The sequence below is a fragment of the Solanum dulcamara genome, chromosome 5 (genome assembly GCF_947179165.1).
Source record: "Solanum dulcamara chromosome 5, daSolDulc1.2, whole genome shotgun sequence".
NCBI lineage: Eukaryota > Viridiplantae > Streptophyta > Magnoliopsida > Solanales > Solanaceae > Solanum > Solanum dulcamara.
In genome coordinates this window covers 65,594,509-65,618,413 of record NC_077241.1, presented here as the reverse complement: position 1 = coordinate 65,618,413, position 23,905 = coordinate 65,594,509, and the positions used below count along the sequence as shown (strand labels likewise).

General features: G+C 34.3%; 1 protein-coding gene across 1 annotated transcript; it reads right to left on the bottom strand.

Moving 5' to 3' along the window:
* Window positions 1-21,799: 21,799 nt before the first annotated feature.
* On the bottom strand, window positions 21,800-23,547 carry LOC129888393 (uncharacterized). Its single transcript, XM_055963375.1, has 2 exons — window positions 22,760-23,547; window positions 21,800-22,020 (listed from the first exon to the last, which is right to left on the bottom strand). Exons 1-2 carry the CDS (start codon window positions 23,095-23,097, stop codon window positions 21,957-21,959), a joined length of 402 nt encoding a protein of 133 aa, XP_055819350.1. The 5' UTR covers window positions 23,098-23,547; the 3' UTR covers window positions 21,800-21,956.
* Between the last annotated feature and the right edge of the window lie 358 nt (window positions 23,548-23,905).

The window sequence follows — 23,905 nt, the reverse complement described above, 5'->3', positions numbered from 1 at the left end:
TAATAGATGGTATATTGTGAGTATATTACATATATATTGTAAGTATATATAAAAATATAATTAAGTATATCACTATAATAGTTAGTATATTGTGAGTATATTTGGTATACTTTGTAAGTATATATATAATATATAGTATAGTGTTAGTATATTTGATATACATAGTACGTATATGTGGTATAATGTAACTATATCACTATAATAGATAGTATATTGTGAGTATATTATAATAGTTAATATATTGTGAGTATATTTGATATACATTGTAAGTATATATAATATAATGTAAGTATATAATTATAATAGATAGTAGATTGTGAGTAATCACTATAATAGATAGCATATTGTGAAATAGTAGATATACATTGTAAATATATATAATATAATGTAAGTATATTATTATAATAGATCGTATATTATGATTATATTAGATATACATTGTAAGTATATATATAAAATATAATTAAGTATATCACTATAATAAATAGTATATTGTGAGTATATTGGGTATACTTTGTAAGTATATATATAATATATAATTAATTATATCACTATAATATATAGTATAATATTAGTATATTTGATATACGTAGTACATATATATAGTATAATATTAGTATATTTGATATGCGTAGTACATATATATAGTATAATGTAAGTATATAATTATAATAGATAGTAGATTGTGATTATATCACTATAATAGATAGCATATTGTGAGTATATTAGATATACATTGTAAGTATATTTAATATAATATAAGTATATTATTATAATAGCTGGTATATTGTGAGTATGTCACTATAATAGATAGTATATTATGAATATATTATATATATGTATTGTAAGTATATATATGATAATGTAAGTACATATATACTTATAGATAGTATATTGTGAGTATATTAGATATAGAATGTAAGTATATATATAATATATAATTAAGTATATCATTATAATAGATAGTATATTGTGAGTATATAAATTGTTATAATTACTTCTAAATTAAACAGATAACGATATACTATATTGATGATTGACATAAATTTTTGAATACATAAACGCCGCAAAAGAAATAAAGCCCAACAGGCCCAACCCAACCATGCCCATTAGGCCCGAACATTATACCCTAAATGGATCATGGGCCGAGATGTTTAAGATTTTGGCACTATTGGGCCTGGCCCAGCCCAGTAAGGGTATAGTCCGGCCCTGCTCAGACCGGTAACCGGTGAGCAAACAAATTGGTGGGCCGGGTCAACCCACTTAATAGGTATAAATGTGGACTTTTGTCATTCTTCAACAGTTTGGAATGAATGTCGACATGGATATATATATATATGTATATACACACTAGGTAAAGAATCCGCGCTTCGCGCGATAAGATGTTTCTTTTTGTTAATTTAATTTTTAAGGAATTTTTTTCTAATATCATAAGTGCATAAATGATTATATAGTCCAAGACGAAAAAGATACAATTCAAACAAATAAGAAAATACACATTGAGAAAAAATGTCTAAGATGAAACAATAAAAATATGGGTAAGTCTTCTAGCATTTTCTTTCCTATTCAAATGATGTCCAATAATAATATTAGCAATAATTATTAAGAAAATGTAAATAAAACACTATAGTCGACTCTCTCCGATTAAAAACTTGATAAGACAAAATTTCTTATCAATTATCAAAATTATTAATCACATATTATGAGCAAAATGTGCAAATCCTTCTAAAGTATACTTCGGACTTCACACAATCATAAAACACATTAGTGGATTTTGATTTTTTAAAAAGAAAATTTCATCAAAGAAGAAGAGATAAATTATTTTGTTTTATATATCAAAATAAATATAATTCTATAATTCTAATAATATAAAAGTTATTTGACATTTTTAACTATCTTTTATCTCAATCTTGATCTCGTCAACCTTGGTGTAAGTACGATGGTGTTTTAAATGATCCTTACCGTGTTAATGTCAAAAACTCATCATTTGCGTCATTTCTCCTCTTCCTATTGGATGTTGTAACTTTTTTGTCATCCTCATATGAGTTATACATATCCATGAGTTGAGATAGCATCACATTGTTAGACCATTTATTTTGACAAATAACATAAAGAAATTTGATTATTTGAAGTGACCTTTTATTTTATATAGATAAATTGTGTTATGATTGTCTAAATGTCACGATCACGACCCGTTATGATTGGCACCACACTAATCCTCCAGGCGGAGAATCATTTTTACAGTCCAAGCTAACAATACTTATGAGATATAAATAATTTAAAGATGCGGAAGCAAGTTTAAAAATAACAATAAATACTAAGCTTCCATAAACTCTCAAAACAATGTGGTCAACAACTTAAACATGCGGAAAACATCCTAGGAACTAAAAGTCATTTGTACCAAAACTCTAAAACTGACAAGTCTAGGAAGGGAGAACAATTCCCATAAAAAAGTCATTAAAGAATCAAATCAATGTATGAACATCTAATTTCTGGAAGAAGGACTAGAAACAATATAGAGAGTCCACGGCAGCCTGAAAGATTTAGCTCACCCTTGATCTCGAATCATTTCTCACTCTTCTAAGTGAGATCTCTCCGCAGCCGGCTGAATATGCCTTGTACTCAACAAAGACTGAGTAAGTGTAGTATCAATACACAAAATCAACCGTGTACTGTAAGATCAAAGCGAGTCATGACAAGTAAACCCAACAGATATATATATATATATATATATATAATAACTTAATCATTTTCATCTTAGACAGTACTCAACAAAATCACTGTTCATCAATCCCAATGTCATGCAATTTCACATAAGAGTCCTCTTAGGGGACCTCCAAACACATACTTTGTATCGAAACGTGACATCCGATCCAAGGTTTGTGTTAGAATGTGACACCCAATCTAAATATGTGTTGGAATGTGACATCTGATCCCATTATGTGTCGGAATGTGACACCGGTCCCATCATACAAATCAACCATAATTACATTCAATAATCAACATTATATCACCAAGAACAAGTTCATCACAAAATAGGCCAGTAGGTGATCATTTCACGTAATTTTTAATATGCTTCCCAATTTATATACACATATGCATACAATGAAGCAATTTAGCATGTACATGAAATCAATGTAGGAAACGAAACCATCACTTACCTCAAATCCAAGCTTCGCAAACTCTAAGGTGCAAGAGCTTTTCCTTTCCGAGTTCGCTCTGCTTGTTCTTGGTCTAAAACAAGTCACATATGCACAAAGGATCAATACAATCGCCTAATTCACATACATTATAACATAATTTCCCCTCCTAGGACAAAACCCATGATCCCAACTCCACCCTAGGGATATTTAAAACCATTAGTTTCAGTCCAAAACCTTCCCACAATGATCACCATTCTAGCTTATGGTTTTAGAAATTGAATTATAAGTTTAGGGAGTACAAATCTTACCTTTAGCGTGAGAATCCATGGAAAAATGATAAAAATTTCCCTGGGTCGCCTCTTAATATTTTAGGAATAGTTTATACAGAAAAATACCATTTCTAGAGTTTTTTTCTCCACTTAACTTTGCGACTTCTCCCGCCACAGTGGGACCATACCACTCTAGCGGCCCCGCTCTGGCGGCCTAGGTGGAGACAGTGAGATTAGTACTTGAGCTCCAAACTCCCATTTTACAACACACTCCCATCCCATTCTTAAATTATACCCTTCACGTCGAAGGCAATTCTACAGTTTTACTCACCTAAATGCGATTTTGTGAAGCCGTAAATGCTCCATATCGTATTGTCTATGCGTTAACTAACTCAGATTACTAATTCAATCCCCCACCTATCACAGGGTCACCCTAGAGCTCATCTAACTTAGAATTTATCCAAGTCTAGCCCAGGCTAAATTTTTTCGAAGTTACCACCCAAAGTTTTCTGGCCAAATTCCTTTCCCATTGACCTATCCATAACGATGGGGACAGGTTGTTACATTAGATACAAATTTATCCATCACTAGTCTCTGAGTGACCAGCTAGGGAAAATAGGGCTAGAATAGAAATAGAGTAGTACCCGTTTTGATGAACAACAGAGGATACTTGTCCCGCATGTTTTTCTGTCTCCCAAGTAGCTTCCTCCATCGAACAATGCTTCTATTGTACCTTTACCATGTTGATCTCCTTAGTCCTCAACTTTCGGACATCGCGATCAAGAATTGCAATTGGCTCTTTCTTATATTGAAGATCTTTGTCTAATAAAATCGAGTCCTATTTAATAATATAATCTCAATCTCCATGGTACTTTTTCAGCATTGACACATGGAACACCGGGTATACCCCAAATAATCTAGGTGGTAAGGCCAATTTGTACGCTACTGGCCCTACACAGTCAAGAAATTCAAAATGGCCAATACAGCGAGGACTGAGTTTGCCCTTTTTACCAAACTTCATTACCCCTTTAATGGGTGACACTTTTAGAAGCACCAGCCTCAAATGTCATATCTCTCACCTTATGGTCAGCATACTTTTTTTGATGACTTTGAGCTGCTAGAAGCTTAACTTGGATGTCCCTTACCTTATTTTGAGCACCCCTCACGAAGTTTACCCCCAATGGCTCCACTTCTCTAACTTCAAACCACCCTATGGGAGACCTGCATCCCCTCCCATAAAGATCCTCAAAGGGTGTCATCTCAATGCTGGAGTGGTAACTATAATTGTAGGAGAACTCACACAACAACAAGAACTTATCCTAATGTTCCCCAAAGTCGATAACACATGCCCTCAACATATCTTTCAACACTTGGATAGTTCTCTCAGATTATCCATCTATCTGTGGATGGAAGACTGTGTTGAAAGTGAGCTGAGTGCCCAACTCTTCATGCAACTTTCCTTAAAATTTAGAGGTGAACTGCGTACCACGGTCTAAAATGATAGAAAGGGGCACCCCGTGTGCCTTACTATCTCTTTAACATAAATCTTGGCCAGCTGTTGTGTATTGTAGTCCACTCTAATTAGAATGAAGTGTGCTGACATTGTCAACCTGTTAACCACCACCCAAATAGAGTCATACCTTTCCAAAGTCTTAGGAAGTCCCACCAGGACTTCCATGGAGATTCTCTCCCACTTCCATTCTGGAATGGGCATTATTTGAAGTAAACCTATAGGTGTTTGATGTTCATACTTCACCTTTTCGCAGTTCTGGTACTTAGCTACAATTCAGCTATGTCTTTCTTCATACTCGGCCAACAATATAGGCGTTTTAAGTCTTAATACATCTTAGTTACTCCAGGATGAATAGAGTTTCATAAATCATGAGATTCAGTCAGAAAGAATTTTCTGAGTTATGCCTTCCACACAGGAAACACAAATTCTTCCCCTAAAGTGAAACACTCCACCTGCATCAAGTATTGAATCTTGAGCCTTGCCCATCAACACTTTGTTTTCTAATCTCATTCAAATTTACATCTTCAAATTGTTTAGCCTTATTCTCTTCTATAATAGTGGGTCTTAGATCAACACTGCTATCACCCTACCCTTCTCTGAAATGCCTAGCCTCATAAACTTTGCCTCCAAGACTTGAATTTCTCTATTCAGGGGCCGCTTTCAGTCTCCCAAATAATCTAGAATGCCCATGCTAACTGGTTTCCAGCTTAATGAATCTGCTACTTTATTAGCCTTATCAGGATGATACAGGATAGTGACATCATAGTCTTTGAGAAACTCCATCCACCTTCATTGTCTCAAGGTCAAGTCTTTCTAGGTGAACATATACTGTAAGTTGTGGTGATCAGTAAAAACCTTTACTTGACACCATACAGATAATGCCTCCATATTTTCAATGCAAATACTACCGCTGCCTACTCTAAATCATAAGTCGAGTAGTTTCTCTCTTGCACCTTCAACTACCGTGAAGCATAAGCTATGTCGTTTTTATCCTGCACCAACACATCACCCAAACCTGAATGTAAAGCAGCACAATAAACAATGAAGTCTTTACCTTCGACCGACAGGGTCAAAATTGGTGTTGTGGTCAGAAGAGTCTTGAGCTTTTGGAAGCTCTCCTCGCACTTGTCAGTCCACTAAAATGATACCTCATTTTTAGTTAGCCTGGTCAAGTGAGTAGCGATAAAAGCAAAGTTCTTTATGAACCGGCGATAATAATTATCCAGTCCCACAAAACTTCTAACCTTGGTTACGGAACTAGGCCGATCCCTATTCTTGACTCTCTCAATCTTTTGTAGGTCTACCCTCATCCCTTCTTTTGAAAAAACATATGGCCTAAAAAGGAAAATGAAGGCAATAAGAATTCACACTTTGATAGTTTTGCATACAACCTCTGTTTTCCCAAAACACCTAAGACAATTCGAAGATGGTCTGCATGTTCCTGTACATTTTTGAATATACCAAAACATCATCTATAAACACAATCATAAACGAATCCAGAAATGGCTTGAACACCCTATTCATCAAACTCATGAATGCTGCAGGTGCATTGGTAAGCCCAAATGACATCACCATAAATTCATAATGCCTATACCTAGTTCTAAAAGTTATTTTGGGCACATCCTCAGGCCTAATTTTTAACTAATGGTACCTAGACCTGAGATCAATCTTTGAGAAGACTGACGCACCTTGCAACTTATCAAAAAGGTCATCAATACATGGCAATGGATATTTATTCCGGATGGTAATCTTATTCAGTTGTCGGTAGTCAATGCACATTATCATACTACCATTTTTTTTCTTAACAAACAACACTGGAGCACCTTGATGGATAAATCCCTTATCAAGGAGTTCTTGAATTTGAGCTTAAGCTATCTCAACTCTACTGGATCAATCTGGTAAGAAGGAATAAAAATTGGATGAGTGCTTGGCTCTAAGTCAATGCAGAAATCTATGTCTCTGTCAGGAGGCATACTAGGCAAGCCTGAAGGAAACACTTCTAGAAATTCACGTATTTTCAGAATGGAATCAATAGAAGGAGACACTACCTCCACATTCTGAATATGGGCCAGATAGGCTATATAAAGCCTCTCCATAATTTTTCTATCTTGGAGAAAAGATATGAACTTAGCTGGCTTAGGCTTAGCTTGTACACCCCTTTCCACTCTAACCATTCCCTCCTTAGGATCTCTAAAGCCACAGTTTTTGCATTACAATTAAGTATAATGAAATAGGAGGACGACCAAGTCATGCCTAAGATTACATCAAAATCAGTCATGTCTAAAATCACTAAGTCAACCCAAGTTTGGAATTCCATAAACATCATAGAATAAGCACGATAAAAATGGGTGACTATAACTGACTCTCTAACAGGGGTAGAAACATGAATGAGAGCATATCGTATATCACGCAGTGCATCAAAACCCAAGGCATATTTCATGGATACATAAGAGTAAGTAGACCCCGAATCAAATAAAATAGTAGCTATCCAGTCACAAACAAAAATAGTACTTATGATCACTACGTCAGATGCCTCTGCCTCAGTCTTGCCTATAAATGCATAAAACTGAGCCCGGTCATCTTGATGGGCCATCTCCCTGCCTGGTTGGGCTTCTCCTCGACTAGTACTACCATTACCTCCCCCCACGACCTCTCTGGATCCCTCATTGCCCACCCTATGGGCATTCTCTACCATTTTTACCCCCGGCCAAGGGTACTACTGCTCTGGCCTGCTAGGGTATTAAAATTGTTCAGTGGGGTGAGGACATTCCCTTCTTATATGCTCTGACTCTCCATAATTGAAACTGCCACAATCAAAAGATGGCTTTCTACCTGGGAACCATGCTCTTTGACCCTCATGGGCCGGATTCTGCTGTGGAGTACCTAAAAAGCTATCAATAAAAGTGGGCAAAGCTGACTGAATTGGCTAGGCTGCAATTACCGGCCTGCTCGACTCTCTAGAATAGGATCCCTAGAAGTTACCTGGGCTCTTGGGCATCATAGTCAAAGCTTTGTCCTTCCCATCTCTTTTCACACCCTTTACCTTCGTCACAAAGTCAGTGACTTCATTGAAACTCTTGTCTAACGAAGTTATATGCACTGACAACACTTGTAATTCAAAGTTCAACCCCTTCACGAACATCTAGATTCTTTCTTCTTCTGTAGTCACCAACTGAGTAACATACTTGCATAACGCATGAAATTTGGCCTCATAAGCAGCCACTGACAAACCTCCCTACCCCAGTGCCATGAACTCGTCCTTTTTACAGTCTCTTAAGAAATGGGGCACAGACTTTTCCAGGAACAAAGCATGAAATTAAACCTAAGTAAGTGGGGGAAACACTGGTGAACGACACTCCACATAATCCCTCCACCACTGCTTGGCCTCACATTGCAGCTGAAATGTCACAAACTCCACTCCGTGCTGGTGCACTATCCCCAACTTGTGCAACCTCTCATAACAGTCAAGAATGAATTCATAGGCATCCTCATCCTCAGTACCATGGAATACTGGAGGTTTGAGCTTTAAAAACTTGGTGAGCATGTCATGCTCAGTGTGTGTCATCACCAGACCCATAAGTGGTTTAAAGAAGGCATCAGTGCTTACCACCTCATCTACCAACGGAGCTACAATAGCAAAAGGATGAGCAACAGGGGCTAGTGCTGCAGGCATGGTGGGAATGGCTCTAGTGCCAGCCAACCCGCTCAGAAAAGCCATGGGGTCTAGAGGGGGAAGACCAACAACCTCAGTTTGGTTGTCTTCCACCTGCTCGGCAGCTCCTTCTTCCTCCCCCACTTGCAGATTCTCCTCTAACTCATCCTAGGGAGCGAGATGGGACTCACCTTCTAGCATATCTTCAACTAGAACCTCCACCTTGGTGGGTTCCGCTCTCCCTCTGCTCCTGCCTCTTCCTCGGCCACACCTTCGAATGGCTGGCTCCTCCTCTGGCTCCACTAAAGCTATGAGTCATACACCATTATAGCGAGTATTAACCATCTACGGACAAGAGAGTGAATGAAGTTAGGTATCAATTGGGATCACCAGATAGCAATTGGAATCAAACCATAGCACGAAGGAGAGAAAATAGCAAAACTTTTCCTAAAGTCCTATAGCCTCTCGAAGAAAAGTACAGAAATATCTATACTGTTCCTCAAGACTCTACTAGACTCATTTTGGTACGATGAGATCAACAAACCTAGAGCTCTAATACCAACTTTGTCACGAGAACTATTTTTATAGCCCACACTAATAACACTAACCTTCCGGTAAGAGAACTATTTTTACAGCCCAAGCTAACAACACTTGTGAGATATAAACAATTTAAAATTGCAGAAGCAGGTTTATAAATAACAATAAATACTAAGTTCCCATAAACTCAGAAAATAATCTGGTCAACAACTTAAATATGCAGAAAATATCCTAGGAACTGAAAGTCATTCGTACCAAAACTCTAAAACTGACAAGTCTACAAAGGGAGAAAAATTCCCACAAAAAAGTTATTAAATAATCAAATCAATGTCTAAGTGTCTAAGTCTTGGAAGAAGGACTAGAAATAATATAAGGAGTCCACGAGAGCCTGAAAGATTTAGCTCACCCTTGAACATGAATCACTCCTCACTCTTTTAAGCGAGGTCTCTCCGTAGCCGACTGAATATGCCTTGTACTCAAAAAAGAAATAGCAAGTGTAGTATCAATATACAAAAACAACCATGTACTGGAGAATCACACGGCTAGCTAGTAAGCGATTCATAAAAATTAAACCCAACATAATAAGCACACGCGCCTGCGTGCACACATACACACACATAATAATAATAATAATAATAATAAACTTAATCAGTTTCATATCAATAGATACTCAACAAGATCATAGTTCAACAGCCTCAATATCATGCAATTTCACATAAAGGTCCTTTCACGGGACCTACAAATACATACTTTGTATCGGAACGTAACACCCGATTCAAGATTTGTGTTAAAATGTGACACTCGATCCAAATATATATCGAAATATGACATCCGATCCCATTATATGTCGGAACATGACACCTGGTCCCATCATACAAATTAACCATAATTACATTCAATAATCAATATTACATCACCAAGAATAAGTTCATCACAAAATAGGCCAGTAAGTGATCATTTCACATAATTTTTAACATGCTTCCCTATTTATATACACATATGCATACAATAAAGCAATTTAGCATGTACATGAAACCCATACAAAAAACAAAACCATCACCTACCTCAAATCTGAGCTTCGCAAACTCTAAGGTGTAAGAGCTTTCCCTTTACGGGTTTGTTCTGCTTGTTCTTGGTCTAAACCAAGTCACATATGCACAAATGATCAATACAATGACCTAATTCACATAAATTATAACATAATTTTCCCTCCTAGGCGAAAACCCATAATCCCAACTCCACCGTAGGGCTATTTCCACCATTAATTTTAGTTCAAAACTTTCCCACAATGATCACCCATTCTAGCTTGTGGGTTTTAGAAATTGAATTATAAGTTTAGGGAGTACAAATCTTACCTTTAGCGTGAGAATCCGTGAAAAAATGATAAAAATTATCCTAGATCACAACTTAGCATTTTAGAAACAATTTATGCAAAAAATACCATTTCTAGAGTTTTTTCCCGACTTAACTTCGCGACTGTCCCACCACAGCGGGACCATCCTACTTTAGTGGCCCCGCTCTGGTAGTAATAATCTCATTCTGGTAGGATAGGTGGAGACAGTGAGCTTGAGACTTAAGCTCCAAACTCTTATTTTACAACACAGTCCCATCCCATGGCATCTTAAATCATACCCTTCACATCAAAGGCAATTCCAGGAGTTTTACTCACCCAAATGTGATTTCGTGAATCGTAAATGCTCCGTATCGTCTTGGCTGTCTGTTAACTAACTCATATTACCAATTAGATCTCCCACCTATCATAGGGTCACCACAGACCTCACCTGACTCAGAATTAATCCAAGTCTCACCTAGGCTAAATTTTTTCGAAGTTACTATCCGAAGTTTTCTTGTCAAATTCTTTCCCATTGACCTATCCATAACAATGGGGACAAGTCATTACACCAAACTCTTAAAGAATTCCAACTCCATTATGTGGTATCAAAAATGAAAAAGCAGAAAGGCACTTAATCTCTATTTTTAGAATCTTGTATTGTATTTTTATAAAACTCCAACAAAGTCATATTACTAAAATCCTTCAAGTGTAAGAATATAATTGCTACTCCGTGAGCCTACACCCTGTACGTGGTCGACACTCAAAAATTATTGTTGATCTCATGCAAACCATTTGGTCTGGCTAATTCACTTAGCGGAAGACTTTAACTCATAAAATAGTTTAGATGGGCAAAATAATGCATGCAATTTAATACTCCTTAACATAATGATGAAACTCAATTGCGTAAAATATATGTGACGTAACTCAATGTTTCAAAAACATACTCAATGAGATAAATTGAACTTTGTCTACTAGTCTATGAAGTCTCTAGAACTGACTCTAAAGTAGGTATCGGGACAGGCCCGCGGCTACCTCAAACTAATAGTAAATAACTAAAAAGATAAAGACTCGAAGGGGACTCTGCATGCAAAGAGGTCTCACAAAAAAGCTGGGTAGAACTAATCTTTAGGGATGCGCTGGTTGAGGATCTTTATCACCTGTATTTGCATCATATAATGATGCAGGTCGAATAACATCAGCACATGAAATGTACGAGTATATAAAATGGCAAAAAAGAAACTTACTCAGAATAGTCAACTCTGAAAACAACTCAACTCAAATAATAATAAAATATAAGAAGAAATAATTCTTTAAAAGATAGCAATGCAACTCAGTGTATAAAATATAATAAATTTACTTCTTGGGGAGTTTATCTAATCGACAACCACCACTTATGAGCTAGTGATAATACAACGAACTGCTGTCTTTACCACATCCGTCCAATATTTTGCCAGGGTAAGAGACACAAATTCATCTCTGGATCCAATAAAATTCCTCTTTGGGACAATGAGGAGTCATCCAAGTGAATGGTACGATCCTATATTACGCTAGCTACGTAATTTATAGGGTTCGAGTTGTTCTATTCTCTTACCCAAATTGGAGCTCAATACTACTCCCATAATATAGTTTATTATGCTCATAACTCAATTAACTTAATTAGTCTCTTTTGGACTTAACTCAAACTCAACTCTTCTCAACTCATCTCAAAATAGACATTAAATGTAGTAGTGCTCAACTCATATGTATATACTCAAAATTTCTCATGCTCAAAATAAAAATCAAGAGACTACTCAACTCATGCTTAAGATGATAAGTGAAAGACTTCTCAAAATCAAACTCATGTCAAACTCTTTCTCAATTAAATGATAAAACTAATCATTCTTTAAACTCAAAATTTATGCATAAAATAACTAGGAAAAAACTCATTTAGGGTTCATGTGAATGCAAACATGAAGCCATAACCTCAAGAACTCAACCCATCAATGTACAATCAAACATATACTATAACTCAGTAATAAATAATATAATTAATTCTAAGAATTCAACTTGTTAGGATGAGAACTAAAACTCAAACTCAACTTGATAGTAGAAGGATGTAGGGCATGAGGACGAACTTAGTCCAACGTTATGATAGCCTTATATACTTGGAACGAAGGTTATCATAGCAAAACTTGAAACTCTGGCTTGAAACTCTTGAACCCTAGCTTCTCTTTTTCTCCCCAATCCTTACTCTCAAAATATTCTAAGTAATAATAAAAGGAATGGCACGTTAGGTATTGAAAAGAGACAGATTTTAGTCCCAAAATGGCTTGGGTTCAGTTTGGAAAAGATGATAAAAGACTAGAATACCCCTCACTAAAATTGACTTTTGACCGTCTATAGTTCCTTCTACGGATCGTAGAAGACCAATTGTAGAAACTATGGCCCAAAATTGGACCTCACTAGTTCAAGGTGTTTTAGGTCTACGACCAAGATTTTACGGGTCTCAGAATTTTCTGCTAATCATAGAAACACTCGTAGGATTCTACGGAGGTTGGGCTTGGGGTCTACGAACTCCTTTTCTACGGGTCATAACTTTTTCTACGGATTGTAAGACCCCTTCATAGGAGCTTTGTGCCCATTCCAATAGCTACTGGAATGTGACACTAAAGTCTACGATTAGTTTTTACAAGTTGTAAGAACTTCTACTGATCGTAGAAAGCACTCGAAGAAAGGACCTTGCAAACTAAAATCTGACCAAGTGTCAAGGGACTTTACGGCTTGTAGAGAACTCTACTAGTCGTAAAGTTGAGTAGTAACTGTTTATGATCTGGCAGCCTCTAGTAAAACAGTCATAACGTTTTACTTCAAATTGAGGAAAACTTGGTGGTATTGGAAAGAGGATTCAAAGACCTTTAATTTGATAGGTTATGGGTCACCTAATTCTTTATATTCTAGGAGATATGATCGTTTGAAGTTGACTCAAGTAAAATTCTTTTACCGAAACTCAATCGGTAAGGAAACTTTCAACTCGACTTTGTGCTAGAGGATTCTTGTAACCCTAATTCACATCAAATACACTTCAAACACTCAAGAATCAGTCATAATAATTACATTATAATTAAAATTTATTGAATTTGGGCGTATACACATAAGAAGAATGGTTCGAATCTTAGCATAAAAATTTTGAGGGTGTTACAATAATTCTATATATTCGTACAATATTAATTAAATGTCACAAGTGGAGCACAAAGTTACTAAAAGATAAAACTTTGTATTTGAATGGTATTTTGTGCTTATTTCAAGGATGCTTGATACAAAAAAAAGAGATTGGTTATTAATCATGTGTCATTAATGAAATGTTAATCACGGAAAAAGATTCCTCCGTCATGAAGATACTCTAACCACATCCAGAACAATTTGACCTCTCAACTCCCAGCGCAATGGTTCAAGCTATTCATCTGTCAATTTAGTTTCATCATTAAAATACTAAAATATGTTGGTGAAATGACAAATGTCAGTGTATCATGAATCTCACAGAACATAAAGGAGATTTTCCATTTTGAGGTGGTGGGATATCTTCTAATAGTCACATAAACAATCCCTAGAATTCAGTGTATGTGCAACCACAAGCATCAAGAACCAGCAGAGCGCTAAACAGGACAATAGGGAGCTTTGCTATAAACTAATCAATTACTAGTTAGCGCTAAAGGGCATACAGATGGAGGAAATTACGAAGGACAAATATTGTTCAGAAAGAAGCTCAATTCACACTGCTAGAACATACAGTGGGTTAGTATGAGATTACTTACATCAAAAACTTGCTTTTGGTGGCAGTAAACTTCTAAACAAAGGAATCTAGGTTACCCATATAAATTTCGTCTCATTTACAGCAAATTGACTTCTTGAAATTGTTGTCTTAATTAATAGATGACTGATATATGTTACTTAATGCACATAATTGAGGTGAAAAGTACAAATACAAGCATGCAATATTTGGTAATATTGGCATCATCTGATCAGAGAAATATTTTTAACTTTTAGAATGTTGAAGGAAAATGCCTTTGTTCACAACTGCCTTTCTAAGAAATCTTTTTCTCCTGCCACTCAACAAATCATCAAATCGAGTTCTCAATAGCATACCGGACAAGTGGGAAGCCAAACTGCCTTGGCTCATGTAAGCGTAGATAAGCATATGATGGCCCTTCTAGGCGCAGTATCCAACTAAGTTCACCAGATATTTATGATGTAGCCTTCCCAGTAACATGACCTGTGGAAAGAAAAGAAGCTGAAAGTCAATTTAGTTGTAAAAAAACATTTACGTTATACAATGTAGTTCAACTATTATAGTATAAAACATATGGTAGCACAAAATACGAATAAAAGGATGAGGCTCAGAGGATATCTAGAAAACTATTGGATGAAAAGTTTTAATAACTTGCGAATGTTAGGATTTGCCTAAACTTATTTGGTGTGATGTGAAAATTTAAAGAAAAATGGTACATCAAGTTTCATGTCCCCTCTTGCTTATGATCAGTTGCAAACACTTCACTAGCTACTGAATAAAAAATGAGGGGAGTTGAAGTAAATACACCCTTCTCGTTTTATCTTAAAATCACATGTTTATCAACAATCACTTAAAATTTTACCACTGGAAAAAAAAACTAAAAATCTTAAAAAGAGAAAGAGGAGACTTATCTTGGCTGCGAGTAGGGCTGTACAGGGCAAACCGATAAACCGCACCAAACCGATAAACCGAATCAAACCAGAAAAAAAATCCGACTAGTGGTTTGGTTTGGTGTTTGGAAAAAACCCCCGACCATTATAGGGTTGGTTTGGTTTTAACTAAAAAAAGTCAAACCGAACCAAAACCGACCCGATTATAGATATACTACTTTTAAATTATGTTATACATAAAAATATTTATTAAAATGTAATTTATAAATATATTTTTAAAAATTTTCATAATTTTTTTTCTTTCTTACATTTAGATTTGGACTTGAGAAGCTCATCTAAATAATATACAAAAAAAACTCATCTTATAAAGTTATATTATAAAGTTAAAACTTCAAACAGTGTTCTGCCTCCATCTTATATGTTGATATTTTGTACTAGAAATCTTTTTAAGAAGCACTGCTCTGTGCTTTTTATTAGATACTATGAAAAACTCAAAAAATCCGAAAAAACCCGAAAAACCCGAAAAAACCCGAAAAACTCGAGAAAAATTGATATCGAAAAACCCGACTTTTATTGGTTTGGTTTGGTTTATAGATTTAATAATCCGACACAAATGGTTTGGTTTGATTTGTAAAAAATCCGAACCAACCCGGACCATGTACACCCTTAGCTGCGAGGAGTATATTGGGGCTGAATGCCTAATCTTTCGCGGAAGAGTATAAATTCTTGTTCATTATCATCTGTCGAAGGGACTAATCCCTAAAATAAATTCAAATTTACAACAAAGTTTCTTTCAAACTTCTTACTGCCACATTATATATTCCTTTATTCAAACAAAAAGGGTTGAAAGAAAATTTTGTGCAGATTAGCTATCCCAGGCTTGATGTATCAATCTATTTCAATCCTTTTCCTTGAAAGGAGATGAAGAAGATGTAGATAAGAAGGAAATGAAAGAGGGGGGATGACAATATGAACAAACATACCTTATGAATGAGAATAGTATGTAAGAAGAATAATTCACCTAGAGGCACAATTGCGAGTAAAGTAATTGCATGCACTACATAGGGTCTGAAACTTTAAAATAACTAATACTAATTATAAAATCAAAAGAAAAAGAAAAAGGGCAAAAAAATTTATAAAGTTGCAAATAAAAAAATAATAGTATTGAAAGAAGTGGCAAGCATCAGGATATGTTCTAAGAGATCGGTTATAGGTGAAGGGGAAAAAAGAGATTAGGAGATTACGTGTATTTTAAGGAGAAAAATATAAGGTGAAATGACACAAAAATAATATAAGTATCAAATTAAACATTCCGAAATATAAAATGACAGAAGGTTAACAATTATGACAAAGATATATAAAATCAAACATGAAGCTTTATACTTACGGATATCCTCATAACCAATAAACTTCTTCTCCTCAAATGATTTCTTCTCTTTCTTGGCATCATTAGAATTGAAAACCTTAAGATTTTGGTTTTAAATGAAGCGGCTAATGGATTAAATTCTTTTTTTATATTGATTGATTCTTGTATTTCTTTCTGTGAAAGTTGTTGTACTGCTGGCACTATACTTTTTTTTATATATATTTTTTTTATTAGAGGAGCAGAGTGGTGAAGGAAAAATAGAAGAGGGAGATTTTGATTTGAAGCAACCGAAGATGGGGCATAAGAAAAAGAATGACTATAAATGCCCTTATTACCGAAAACAAACCACCAAAACTAAACGTTTACTTATGTAACCAGATTGTGTGAGATTTTAATAACCTGATTGAGAATCATGAAAAGGGAAAAAAGGGGGACAATCAAGGTATAACATAAATATGAATGCTCAGCAAAGAAATTGCCATGTCACCTATTCTATGATTAGTATGTATAATGTATGCATAATAGTTCAATGAAAAACTCAATAAGTGAACGAATTCAATAAATAATCAAATCTCACAAAATCGACAAACAAACTAATCAAAAGATATAAACTTTATTGCTAGAGACCAACCCAAAATAAAGCAAATATCAACAATATTTTATAAAATCCTAATAAGTACGTATGTACATATGTTTCACGAATATTGAGCGATAACAATTAGAGTTGGAAATAATACCATTGTTGACTGGTGTTGTACTACCTTGCTTGTTCCGTCGTGCAATGTCGTATAAGTAAACTTCCAACACAGAGTTTGTGGAAGTAACTACAATGGATGATATGTCATTTGGTAACATTACTAAGCATAGAATCACCAATACAGATGCCATTTAATAACAAATATATATGTTTTTACCAAGCATAAAACCCAATTTTAGCATAAACATTGCAAGAGCAACATGAAACGAAAAAGAAGAAGAAAAAGTCACGCTGGAATTCCTTGCTCTGACGACTAGGACGTAAAATTGGTGAAACCCAATATAAGGCATGCAATGGTAAACAAAAAATTAAACAGATATACATGAAGTCAAGGGACCAATCGAACCTGAAACTTTGTATCTTAAGATCTTTTAAATAGTTGGTGAAATTTTCTTTTTTTGTTGATTTCTTCTTGATCTTGTATACAACTGGATTGTGACTATGCCTGAGAGTGGTGAACTTACGGAAGTTTTCAAGGATCACGGAATTGGGATCTCCGATTAAAACTGCGGGTGGGAAGGGTGGCATCTCTGAACAATCTGGCTTGAGTGCTTTCCTGACATCTCTGAACAGTTGGAGTTGTTTCAGCAACGTTGATTTGCTGCGATGAAGAATGAAGAAACATTCTGTTAGCAATTTTTAATCAAGCACATGAGCGTCGATTGGGAAGCCTCGGCCGAAGGAACATCGCTGGAAGACGCAACAAGTAGTACAAGTTGTGAAGAATGAGTACGTTGTTAACAATTGTATTTTTTAAGCGGCGTGATATTATTGATCGAAGCATAAATAATGCAAAAAATCAGACATAAAGATCCTCTTTTATATATATAATATACTTGCTCTAGTCATTCTGTTGAGTTCAGTGTTTTCAAAGGCCTTTTAGGGACGAGGAGTACTAAAAATGTCCGGGAACGCAAATTAAAGTCATAGATTCATAGGGCGTAAATCCTAAAATTTGAAGTATAATAATTTTGATTTTTATTGTTTTAAAAGTATTTTTACTAAAAATTCTTTTTTAGTGTAATAATATTTATATTTTATGCTATCACCTTTTTCAAATTGTAGTGATTTTTTATGAAATACCTAAATAAAAGTTTATCCATTTTTTGTCATTACTCCTACATGTTTTATCCATCTCCATCTTTGAACTATATAAACAATTAGCAGTTCAAATATTAGTTATGATGAGGGTGGAAAAAAGCTAGTAAATGTGGAGATGGATGATCAATGATAATTTTATTTTAAAGATTATCTTGACTATTATCATTTTTTGTGTTGTTAACTTTCTCAAATAGTAATTATAATATATTTTTTCTATATTAGTGGTGATTTATTTAAATTTATTAGTAGAATTATTAAAAGATTTATTTTTGCTTATTTTCTTAGTATCAAAAATTTATAAAATGAAAAATACATGAGAAAAACACCTAATAGGTCCATAAGACTTATGCCTCGCTCCATATTATATAAAATGTCTCGCCTCACATTGTCACTTTTTAAAACATCGATATTAACGATGACGCCCACATTAAATATTTTTATTTATTTCTTTTAAGCATGAATTTTATGAATTTACTTAATATTATATTTTATTTATAAAATTAAAATAATGTGAAGATGAAGAGATTTAGAGTTAAAATAAATTAAAAATGAAAGATTATAATAGAAAATCAAGCAGATAATAATATAATAATATATAACATATGAGAAGTGCAGATAGATTGAGAATTGCAATTTGAATATATACCTGGTGTCCACGTGGCAACAGATGAAGAACTGCCAAATTGTTGAAGTCAGTGCAACAACACAGTTCACGTAGAGATCCAATTTCTTTGGATTTTGGGTTTCTTAATTTATTTTGAATTCAATTATTTTATAATTATTTGAGGTTTTAAATTTATAAATAGTCCATAAGAATAATTTTTGAAAAGAGATGAGACATAACTTTAGAATTAAGATTTGGGAATTTTTGACATAGAAAGAGAGGAGGAGCTGTTGTGGAGGTCAGAGAAATTTGATTTTATCTTATTTTCTCCTTTATTATTTATTTTTATATCTTTTTTTAAAATAATTTGTTGTAATTACTCCATATCTATGTGAAGTTAAACTTCTCGTTATAGGATTATGATAACTAATTAAATGATTGTTTAGTAATTTTGATTCGGCATATTTGTTTATCATATTAGTTGTTTTTATATTCTTGTGCTTACTATTTTAATGCTTAGCTCTACCATTAAAATAAATCTATAAGCCTTTTGTGAACTCGGGAGACGGAACCTTAGGTTAGAACGAAGGATATAAGGAATGAGATTTGATTTCTAAAAAGATTTAGAGATAAATTTGTGGCTAGGATAGGAATATACCTAGATCGCCTCATTTGGTTCAAATAAGGAATGAAATCTTAATACTCCATAATTGGTTAAATCTATCCCCGCTCAACGGTATAGTTAGATTCTCAACTGTGGTAGACGGTTAGAGGTTAGAAGATCATGACTATATTCTCAACCCCGTGAATCAATAATAGTTAAAACAATAATCCTAGATCAATTCATGCATTGATTGTATAAAAATTCTGTCTTTTCTTGATTAATTGTTCAATACTTATTTTGTCTGAAATTATTTTTAGTCTAGTTAAATTAAATTCATCATTGAAATCCAGTGCTTGAATAAATAATTAGAATTAGTTTAATTTAGTAAAATAATTAATCAACAAGTCCCTGTGGATTTTGACATTTGACTCCTAAAAAAAATTACTTTATTACTTGCAAACTGCGTACAATTGTGTGTGGACGCAATAGGCACCCCATACGAATGGTCTAGCAGTCTTCTCTTTAAAATACATATGACCCACTAAATCAACTCATAAATCACTCATATGGATTTATGAGTTGATCTAGTGGGTGCACACATGAGGGATCAATGCACGTGTTTATATGATTTAATTATTATCAAAATTATATTTTTCATTGTAATGTTTATATATATATATATATATATATCCGATTGTCGCTTTCATGCGTTTATTTTGAATATCTTGCTCTACGACGGAGTGGGTCGGTAATTTTACTGAGATTTATGCTCACCAAAATCCACTTAATGCATGTTTCATGCAAATCCTCTACTTCTGTAGAACCGTCAATAAGAGCTAGGCTCGTTGGGCCAACCCGGCCCGGCCCAACTCGTGATTCGATAGGGTTGGACTAAGATTTTTAGAATTCATTTAAGAATATGACTTTTTAGTTCGGTCCGGATAAGCCTACTAGCTTGTAGGGCTTAAGCAATATGGATTGGGCTGGCCTGTGGGCCAAATGAAAAATAATTTTAAAATGAAATAAAATAGAATACTAAAAATAACAAGAGGAGTCCAAACTTAAAGTCGTAAACCATGCATATAAACATTACAAAGTTCAAAAATCCAAAATACTAAAAATATTTTCTTGTACGGTTGTATCTAAAATATTTACATAAAATGACAATAATTTCAGAATGAAGTCATATAATCAAATCTTTATTTGAAGCCAAACTTAATAAGTATTATTAACATTATTTTATTTATGAAATTGAGATTTGGTTAACAAGCAGTAAACACCATGTAATAGTGTCTTGTCGATATTTATGTTAATATTTTAAAATTAAAATTATAAAAAAAAAATATTTTTTAAAACAGTGGGCTTCCCTGCGCGGCATGTAGCCCATGTAGTTATGGGTTGGGCTGACTATATTTTAGCCCACCAAAATAATGGTTCAACCCAACCTGATTCGTAAAATTTTGAAGTCTATGTAGTCTAACCCAGATGGGCTGGGGCTTGTTCTATCTACTAGTGGTATTACGGGACTGACTTGGTCTAGTTTATGGCAATATCCAGACTCAGCTGAAGTGAGCGAACCACTTTGAATCGTGGCGACATCTCTACTTAATTACTATATATCTTACATTCTTGTTTCTCAGATCTCTACTTAATTACTATATATCTTAAATTCTTTAGTTATGAATTATTGAGATATTTCTTGTTACCTTGATACACTTTAATTTAAGTATTCGTTTGATTTAATTATGCAATAATTTACCTAAGGGTGAATAGTATCTCATTAGGTGTCGTTTACAATTAGCTAAAATATTGGATCGTGACAAAAGACAGAGGAATATGTGATAATGTGGAATAAAGAGTTGACATTGGGATCGACCAAATAAAACAACACTTTCAGTAGGAGGAAAGGATATTGGGGATATATAGTTTTGCCATAGGAGCGTCACACAAGCAAAAAAGGGAAATTGACTCATAGCACTTCACAATTTTGTTTGATTGTAGGTCTAAAACTTGTATCCTTTTGTCCAAAAAATATTTTTTTCTCCAAACAATACTTTAAGAACACTTCTAGAAGAGCGTGTAAGTGATTGCTTAAAAAATATAAAGGGTATATTTGAAACTAAATCATATTATAAAGATATTTAGTGTATATAAATAATAACTTGTATTCTTGCGACAAAGTCATAATGACTAATTCCATCCCAAATGGAAATACAAGACTTATTACAATCAGAAAATTGAAAAAAAAAAACAAAACCACCAAGTATCTTTAAAAATAAAAGCGCACACACGTGATGAGGAAAACAAACGGAAGAAAAAAGAACAACACACATCCTTCAAAACAATAGTTAAAAAGAAAAATTCAGAAAATAAAGCATGAATTTCATATAAGGTAGGTGGCGCCTGCATATGAGTCCATAATTATTCTTTCACAACCCAAACTTCCTTCCTTTCTTTATAGCCCATAGCAAGAAAGTTGAAGGCCCTGATCATAAACAAGATGAAGTATATACAAAATAACGTGAATAAATGAAGTGATCAACCTCAAATGATGTACATTTTTATATACTATAGAAATATCCTAACTTTTTAAAATTTTTTATTTTAACATTAGAAAAAATCAAAGCGGGGGGAATGGATGAGGGTGGGTCAACTGGGTGGGTTTAAAAAATTTGGTATTTAAAATTGGGGTGAATAGTTTGTCATGTTTTCCTCGATTAAACTAAGGCAAATTTGTACGTAGCCAAAAAAATACTAGGAATATATCTAGATCAAAAGTATAACCGGGGTTCTATATATAAACTATTTCTAATAGTCGGGGTAAGGCAAACTCAAATACATCAGTGGCTTAAAGTCACAAATCCATTTAATTTTTCTTGAGATATAATATTATAGATTTGTCAAACTTCTATTGGTTCTTTCCTCTTATATAAAACGTTTATATTTTTAACAAAGAATACTTATTTTTTTTTTAATAACCTATTATTACTTTAAAAAAATTATTTGGTAGTTTACATTATTTTAAAGAACTATCTTCATAGTGTTTTGCGTGTCTTTCGTTAGACATTTTCTAAAATGTTGACAAAAGGTGGAAGGAAAAATTGCCTTTTGTTTTATCTGTAGAGCCGCCCCTGGTATCTGACCTTTAACAGATTCAAAATTGAAATGTGATTATGATATATAATAAAACTTGTATTTATTTTTTTCCATAAGAAATTAAGTACCTGAGACGAGAGAGCTCGAGAGCTCGTTGGGGACGAACCACACGGATGATTGATCCCTCTCCATCGATGATGATTTTGGGGAAATGCACGAACATCTGCGGCGTCAACCGCTGAATTAATTCCCCATTTATATGGACCTCTACGGTAGAGGGCCTCCCGAAGGATTTGTTGCGAGCAAAGAAGGTATGCGCCGCGAAAACCTTTGTGCTGAAGGGGTCTACTCTGATCACAAGGCTGTATCGTCCTGGTCGTGCATGAAGGAAAATCTCTTTCAGATATACCGGAATTTTCCCCCTGTTTTCTACCTGAACGACCACTTGAAAAAGATTTGTTATCATGTTTATTACTAGGATCTTGTGCCTAGGAAAGTAAGTGGAGTACTTCACTAGTGTACGCAATCTTACAACTTTTTGAGTGGTGGTAACCTAACGATCCACTGAGATATAGATTTAACAATTTTTCAGAAATTTGAATAATGTTTAAGATGATGCGGAGAGTAGTCTAGCAGCAACAACTCCATGGGGGTGCCGGTAGGATCATGATCGGGTGTTGAAGTGGTAGTTGTCCATCTGAAGTTGCAATGAAATAAAGGTTTTTTTGTTTGTTCATGAGAGGATGATGAATTGGTTGGAGATGAATTTAATTGAAGCAACTATATATAATTAGTGAAAATTCATTTGGCAAGACTACAACTTACTATGAATGGTTTGAATGTAACGAATTGACAAGTAATAATAGGATTTAATGGAATGATCACTGTCTCGTGTGCTCTTATATAAGAAGAGAAATAATCCATTCCTCCAAAGCATGAAATGATGGTCAAGTATAGTATAAGACATAACATTTTACAACGACATTACACAAATAGAATCAAGTCAACTCTGCATAATTCACTCCCAATTTTTGCCAACTGTATCTCATAATTTTATTTTGCTACGTCATACATATGCTATTCGAATATACCTCAAGTTAGCAAATGAGAATCATATTTGCTTAGATAGTCACTTTTTAATTAAAAAATATTATATACGTAATACCTTGAATGAAATGCATATTACCCGGAAAATAGCCTTTTGCAACTATCTATTCATTGTTTGGATGGGCGGTTTGACGATGTGTTAATGCTGATGTCAGATTTATTTAGGG

Bases quoted from the DNA above. Each gene is read 5' to 3' on its own strand.
- LOC129888393 (XM_055963375.1), bottom strand. From the start codon at position 23,097: ATGATAACAAATCTTTTTCAAGTGGTCGTTCAGGTAGAAAACAGGGGG. The intron at 22,021-22,759 runs GTACTTAATTTC...GTTTATGATCAG, and splicing joins CTCGAGCTCTCTCGTCTCAG to GGCCTTCAACTTTCTTGCTA.